The sequence below is a fragment of the Danio aesculapii genome, chromosome 1, assembly GCF_903798145.1.
Source record: "Danio aesculapii chromosome 1, fDanAes4.1, whole genome shotgun sequence".
NCBI lineage: Eukaryota > Metazoa > Chordata > Actinopteri > Cypriniformes > Danionidae > Danio > Danio aesculapii.
In genome coordinates, this window is record NC_079435.1 from 4,301,449 (window position 1) to 4,309,561 (window position 8,113).

Sequence of the window (8,113 nt, forward strand, 5' to 3'; positions counted from 1 at the left end):
GCCTATTTCAGATTTCAAAGAAAATTCTTAATATTAAAAAGGAAACATAAGCTGAACCACAACAGATATCAATGTCATAACGAATGCTCAAATAATGTAGCCTAGGTTACAGCAAGCATTGTGTTTTTAGTTAGATTGTGTCGTCTGTCATATACAGTAGGACTATAGGTCTGTTCTTTTTACTAAAGAAGATATATTATTTGAGTTTATCACAAGAACTATAGAAACTGTATTATGCTTAAAAAATAATAACAATAAAAAAACGGCACAGTATCGGGATCGAATCTGTATCGGTCGATACTTTTAGTATTGGGATCGGATCGATTGCAAAAAATGGTATCGGTGCATCCCCACTGTTATCGCTAGGCCCACATGGACTCCATGCCGAATTCCACAGATTTTTTTTTGTCCATCGAGTCTATTTACTTATGTAAATGTGGGTTTATGTATTTATTCAGTATTTATATTCATTTCAGTAAATATTGAATAATATGCAAATGTTTATGATTTATGTGCAAAGCAGTTTGTACAGTAATATTTTTAATAGATATAATAAATTAGACACTTACTGTACCAAACAAGCGGTTCTAATTGGATTTGTATTGTAAACCTTAAATAAAAAATCATTTTTTTAATTTAATTTTTTACGTTTTTAGTTACTGTACTCTCAAAATCATTCTGCATTTTTTATACATAATTTTGATAGAAATACCCAACAAAATGTCTGCTTGTTCTTTCTGGTCCTGGTTATTGGTGCACAGCAAGCATTTTTGTGTGTTTAAAAGGTGTCTAATAGACGTCCAAGCAGAAACATCTTGGGTAAAACTAGGCTACATTAGGCCTGTCAGTGAAAAAATCTAATATACGACGAACAATGGTTGAAAAAACAGACTAATCATCAATTAGATCGATTTCACATGTGTAGTAATTAATTCCTGTGTATTTAATGACTGGTCTCTGTTTGGACAACTGATTAACATCTATTAAATTTTCATTAACATCCCAAAATTAGACTGGTTTTATGCAAGATGTCTTTAGCACAACAAATTTCTTGAAGTCTTCAGAAGTTCCTTCTTTACCCACTGAAATGGCTGGATTTCATCTGCTAAACTTCGTAGTTAACCTTACTCATTTCTGAAATCACTCGCTGTAACACAGGGGAACGTTCGCGGGAGCAACTCAGAAGCGTCCATGACGGCGTTTGTGGCCATTGCTCTGCAGGAGGGAAGGAGCCGTTGCTTCGGCCAGGTCTCGGTGAGTCTTGCTGAACACTTCACAACTTAATATCAATAGTACATTTCATTAATCCATCACTACATGTCCATCATATTTTATGCAGTCATGTTGTCTTGTTTTTCTTCCTCTTTAGAGTCTGGACAGTAGCATATATAAAGCCATTGCCTACCTTAAATCTCAGTTGCATGGACTGATCAATCCATACGCAGTGGCCATGGCATCTTACGCTTTAGCTAATGCAAACTCTCTCAACAAGCAAGTGCTGATGAGTAAAGCATCGGCAGGTAACTATACAGTCTTTATGGATTTATGTGAACAATTAGTTTTACCTGCTCATAAAACAAAGCATTTTGTTTTTTAAAATGTGCTTACATGTGCAGGTGTCAGCTCTGCCCATATCATCCTATCAGCAATAATAGTTCTTACTTAGCAGTGAAATAAATTAAGTATTTAAAATGAGTGTACTAATGTGCTGATACTGTATGTTAATATGCTTAAGAAGGATTTCTTATTATTAACCCTACTGACAAAAGTTTGTATTCAGTGTTTCATGATGGTGTTGCAACTATATATATATATATATATATATATATATATATATTAAGGCTGTCAAATGATTACAAATTTTTTCGTAATTAATCACACTTTTTTTGTAATTAATCATGATTAATTACGAAACGCAATATTTATCAAAGAAATAAAAACACAAGCATTTAAGTGCCATTTGAATTTCAAAACAATCAATACCAATAACAAACAAAAATGATTTCCATATTGGATTCTAAGTGTACTACAAACACACACACACACACACACAGACAACACGCACAGTACAGCGAACCAGGTGAGCGAGGGATCCCTTCAGATTCATCAACACTTGATCGCGTTCATCAAATTTGCTGAAACTAATCGTTCTAAAGTCTGCCTATATTTTACAAGCAAGTATTCTGAAACAGCAACGTAAAGCAGACACTTTACAAAAGTTGCGTGTAGGGGGGAAACACGTCAAACTTAATGAAACATTTGAGGGCTCATGGAAGTAGCTTAAAGGCAGAGAATAGGGCTGTCTTTTGACTTTTATGATTAAGATACTCTGACTAAGAGTCTATCGTAAGCAGTGATTTTTGATTACCTTAAAGGATCACGCGAGTCCCGAAATGCTGAGGTTTTTCTTTCCGTTCGCTATGAGGTAACAAATTCCATTAAAACATCCTGAATGAAAATATGCTGAATGAGAGTGAACTGCTGAACTGCAGTTAAAGGCTAAAGATTAAAAATGAAACACCCGAAATTGCATGAAACTCTGGAGGAAATGCTGGATAGCCTGGTGATGCAACATTAATTGTTTTATACTCAAAGTTTCCTTCTAAAAGCGCTTCCTTGGTCTTAACCAAATTTCTGTCCACATTAAACACATACGCAGGGCCAGAGCAAGCTGAACTGGCGCTCTAGGCAATCGGCAATCACGCCGCCCTCAACCCGAAAGTGACCAGTTTGCAGATGAAAGTTAGGACCGGTGGGTTCGCTGCCCAAGGCGGCCACCTAGGTTGCCTCTATGCATGCGCCGCCCCTAAACACGTCGTCCACAACAGGAAATTAAAAAAAACTGCAACTGCGTTATTTGTGTTATTTTTTTATGTGTTAAATATTTAAAATTAATCATGTGCGTTAACGCGCTAATTTTGACAGCCCTTATATAAATATATAAATATATATATATATATATATATATAGGGGGCTCATCCGGGACGAAAGTGAGGTTTAGGGGGTGTGAGTGTAATGGAGGCCAGCTAGCGAAATGCTATGCTGGTAAACCTCACTCCTCTGACCTCTAAATGTGCTCTGGCCTTGTTAGAGCAACCAACTGCCATGCAAAGAATCGCTGGGTTGATCTCAGCTCAGACTGGGTTGGGGGCAGTAGGACTGGTGGGTTACATTTTTATATATTGACAACATCAAATCAGCATATAAGAATTAATTCAGAAGATTGTGAAGCACTGCAGTAATGATGCTGACAATTCAGCTTATATTATATTCAAGTAGAAAACATTTTTAGTTCTTATTTTACAGCTTTTACTTAGTTTTTCATCACAGCTTCAGTGACCACGACATCTTTCTGAAAGATAAAGAAAAATTGTAACAAGCGATATCTTTTGAATGTTACCATACAAAGAAATGAATGACTATTCTCAACATTAACAACAAAATGCTAAAAATCAAAGAATATGAAGCGTGTCTGATGTCTGTATTGCTGCTTGGGTATAATCTGTACGTTTACAATATGCCCCATACAAATAAAACCTGTTTGAATGAATGCTATCCAGACAGAAGTCACTGGCCTGTTCCTGGAAGCAGCAGCTTCACTCTGGAGGCTTCGTCCTACGCGCTTCTGGCTCTTGTTAAATTGAATGACTACCAGAACACAGCTCCCATTGTAAACTGGCTCAACAACCAGAGGCAGTACAACGGAGGATACGGCACCACTCAGGTCAGTGCTTTACATTAAACTGTGCCTGTCCAATTTTAATATGCAACAAACTAAGACTAAAAGAGACGCTCTGTCCCAATTTGCCTAATTATATGTCTTAAAAATAGGTCTAATGACAACCTTTGAGTGTGTAACAGAAGAGTATGCAGGTTTTGGGACAAACTACCTCCTCATTAAACAACTGCTCTCTGTTAATTAGTTTCAAGAGTTCACACTTAGATATTGTTTGACAAATGTTAGCAGGTTTGGCAAGAGAACCCTGAGCTTGGAGATAGTTGAGCCCAGGGCTCCCGCCTGATCGATAGAGCATGTAAGGGGAGTACGAGATCAGGTGGTTCTCGAGAGCTCCCCGTGGGAAAGGGGGAGAAGGGGTGGATGGGGGGTTTCTTCAGAAAACAAAGGTAAGGGAGTAGTTTTAGCTAGGCTACTTATAGTGAGTTTGGATTAATCTGATTGGCTAACTAATGATTGTAGATGGGTGACAAGCTGCAGTCAATCATATCACATGCTCCTCTCGAAATTAGTTTGTAAAACTTCACTACTTGCTCTGTCAATTATTTCCTCACTAGGCCCACACGGAATCTGCGCGCGCAAAATTCCGCAGATTTTTAACCCATCATTAATTGTAACCCATCAGTAAATGTGTGTAAATTTATATTTATTCAGTTTTTTTTTTTATTTATTACAGTAATATTATTGACTAATATGAAAATGTTCATCTGATTCATGTACAATATAGTTTGTACAGTAATATTTTCTGTCTTTTAGTAAATATATTATATGAGACTTGCTTTGTTTACCAAATTAAAAGTTAAAAGATATTATTATTTTACTTCATATATTAAGGTTTTAGTTATGATACTCCCAAAATAATTACGCAGAAATCCGCAGATTTGTACCAAAATTTTCCGCAGAAATAGCAAAAAACGTCCGCAGATTTCGACTGGCCCTACTCATCACATCCTCCACATTACTTTCATAATTAATTTCCTACCACACTAAAGAGGGAGCAGCAGGTTTTTCTGCCATTCACTAGTCTTTTTATTTTACTTTTTCTTTCGGGGAGAATTTTTACCGCCAACCTGACTTCACCAAGTAGGACATGTTCCTGGATTAACATCTCTGTTGATCCTGGCACAACATTCCAATCAGCCAATCAGAATTAAGGCATATGTTTACAGTTTATGTTAAGTTTAGGCTTCTACATGATTGATATCCAACTATTATTCTCCTCTGATTTTGGGAATAATTTTCAGTGATGGTTGGGTTTAGGGGTAGGGAATAGGTGTGGATTACTTTTTCAAACAACAATTATGTTCTAGGATCAACATAGATGTTAATCCAGGATCGCATCATACTTGGCAAAATCATCACGTGCAATTTTACTGGTATATTGCAAACGATACGATATTGCCCATCTCAAAAAAACTCGCAAATGAAATCATGATCTTGCAAACTGTTACATCCCCACAAATGAAAAACAGCTTAATTGTGTCTCTATCTCCATCCCAGGCCACCATCATGGTGTTCCAGGCGGTCGCTGAGTACAGGATTCATGCGAAAAACATAAAGCAGCTGGACCTGGAGCTGTCCATCCTTGTGGAAGGTGTTCGGCCCACTGTGTTCACCTTCAGCAAAAACAACGACCATCTCTCACAAACAGCGAAGGTGCGTCTGTGTTGAAAGCTGACTCTAAAAATACAGATGATAACAATTTTTACGTTTACAAGAGTTTTTAATGTATTTTTAGATTATTTTTTAAAGATTGTTCAGTGTATTTTTAGAGGTCTAACTGTATTGTTAGAGTTCTAACAATATGATGACCAGACATCTGAGAAAACTGTGGACATTTTCTAGTTGAGTAGTCAAAGCAGCATTGAAATCTCTTGAGACTATCTATGATTTCAAATAAATGTGCACAAACGCCTACAATTTGTATATTTTTATATTTAATTTAACTATAATCAGGAACAAGACAACAAAAATTTGGAATGTAAGATTCCAGCCAACCAATCTTTTCTCTAAAAAATAGTTGGAAAGGTGATTTTTAATGATTACAAGCCTTAAAGTGTCTCGTTTTCTTGAATGCTGAATAAAATGTTGCAGCAATGCTTCTACTATACAAGCTTATTTTTACACCTAATTACATAACATTCAATAGAGCATCAATAGAACACCAATTAATAATAAAGCTCTGAGAACGTTATATAAATTTAATTAAAACAACATTTAATATCAACATTTACATCACATTCACAAAGTATGCATCTTACAATAAAGCTCATTTATAATCTGAGATTCTGTCTACAACAGATGCAATGTGAGCAACAAATCTCTGACAGTGAACCTCATGTTTAGTTTATGACGTACTGAGTCTGACACTCTGACACTGGCACTCACAATTCTCTTGGTGCTTAATATAAATGATGGTGTTTATTACACATAGACTTTACTAGGTATATTAACAGCCGCTCAAGTATATTTGGTGGTGACACATGAATAACACTATTGTTATCGTTACACTTTTTTTGTATTCGCACAAGAAAGCAAAACATTCACGATCGATTAACCAGTGGAAAATCTTCTCTCGCTCTGCACGTTTCCTACTGCTGGTTCTGTGTGTGTGCAATCTGTCACTCACAGAGACAAAATGCATCTGACCGCAGTTTCTGAAATGAAATCTCCTAAAATGTCAGAAATTAAATCTAAAGTTGCCTTAATTTGGATGCGTTTTCGCACAGCCGCGAGAAAAACGTTAAATTACATTAAAAAACATTAAAAACTATTCAGTCAAACTTTACTATATACTCTCAGAGAACAAAATGACATCTATAATGGCTGCAAAATATTTGTTGGAAATGGCTAATCAACTAATTTGACAAAATTTAAGTAATCTACACTTTTTATTCTAGTAATTATTATAATTTTTAGCAATAATGTAAATTTTTTTATACATTTTATCTGATATTTATTTCTCATTTGCTGTATATTTTGTTAATTTAATGCTGTTAATATATTACATAATTTGTACATATCTAAAATGCTTTGAAATACTGTAAATATCAAGCCAATAAAGCAACTTCAGAGAGAGAGAGAGAGAGCACCCTTTACCTGTCAGTGGGTGCACATGGCTCCTAAATAGCATGAAAGTAAGAGAAATCATGGATTTCTTTCATTTTAACAGCCTTCTTAAAAAACTACTTTAACCCATTGAAAAGAAAAGGTGTCATAATGAATAAAAATATAGTTAAAACTCACTTTTTTTTATTTGTCGCATGTAGTTGACCATTTATGTGCTGTGGGTAAAAGGTGTGTTTCAATCCGGCTACCACCGCAAGTGTATTTCAAACCTGTGGGAAGCACAGAATGACCATGACATGTCAAACAGTCCAACTTGTCTGAGCAATTTTTACAATGTTTTCCTGGTTTAACCTTTTCACTGCTAACTTTAGAATCTGAACTTTAGAACACTGCATTCCATTTCAGTTTCCATGGCGATGTAAAACTGTTCTTAACTGAAACTTAAAGGGACGACTTAGAATCGAACTTCCAAAACTTCAAAGGTCTTTTCATTCTAAGAACATTCTAAGAATGTGATGCGAAACGCACTGCAATTTTTTGTTGACAAGAAAAAAAAATGTTTATAATTTAAAAAGTTTTTTTGTAAAAAGGTTGTTTTTATGCTTTTTATGTTGCTAGGCAACCACTGAATCAGCTGCATATTGTGTGCGAGCACTGCTGTTGTTATTGTTATTATTGTAATATTTGCTGTAACTGCAAAATAATAAATGGAGAGAGAGAAACGAAGGTGTGTTTGGGTACATAAGACCCTCAAAAGAAGTCTTACAGCTCTGGATAACTTGAAACAGCGACCGATAGTCTTTCCTCCATTTTTTCGTCTCAGTAATTATCAGTAGTTTTTACAACACAAACACAGCTGTCACCTCAACGGAAACTGTCTCTGCCTTCATTTGATTGGACAATATAAAAACAGGAGTGATGCAGTGCACTTTTTCTGCTCAACTGCAGATGCATAGAGTGAAACGGCAATTTGCAGCCATTAGAAAACCATTCAAAAGGCATCTCTCATCACAAAAAGCATGTTCAATGTGATTGGCGCCTAAATCCTGTATGTCAGTAATCATCTTAATGCTATTTTTTTTTTTAACAGATTCCCTCTAACAAAGGAATCACCATCAGTGCTAAGGGTTTTGGTGACGCTTCTGTAACTGTGAGTGACTGATGAAAGGAATAATCAGAGCTAAGCACTGAGAATACACCAATATATCAGGCTTTAGATGCTGTGCAGCAGCACTTTGAACAGTTTTCTCCTCTGCAGGTTGTGACTGAATATTATGCAAAGCCAAAAGAGAGCAGCAGCACCTGCAA

The 8,113-nt window shown here is 35.9% G+C and overlaps 1 protein-coding gene across 1 annotated transcript in view; it reads left to right on the forward strand.

The window, feature by feature from the left end:
• Positions 1-8,113, forward strand: part of c3a.4 (complement C3a, tandem duplicate 4) — a 39,266-nt gene that overhangs the window by 22,058 nt on the left and 9,095 nt on the right. The window contains exons 27-32 of the mRNA XM_056455891.1: positions 1,159-1,254; positions 1,370-1,520; positions 3,561-3,724; positions 5,237-5,392; positions 7,896-7,955; positions 8,064-8,113. The exon at positions 8,064-8,113 is cut by the window's right edge and continues 41 nt beyond it. Coding sequence (XP_056311866.1) covers positions 1,159-1,254; positions 1,370-1,520; positions 3,561-3,724; positions 5,237-5,392; positions 7,896-7,955; positions 8,064-8,113 — 677 coding nt within the window. The remainder of the gene's footprint in view (positions 1-1,158; positions 1,255-1,369; positions 1,521-3,560; positions 3,725-5,236; positions 5,393-7,895; positions 7,956-8,063) is intronic.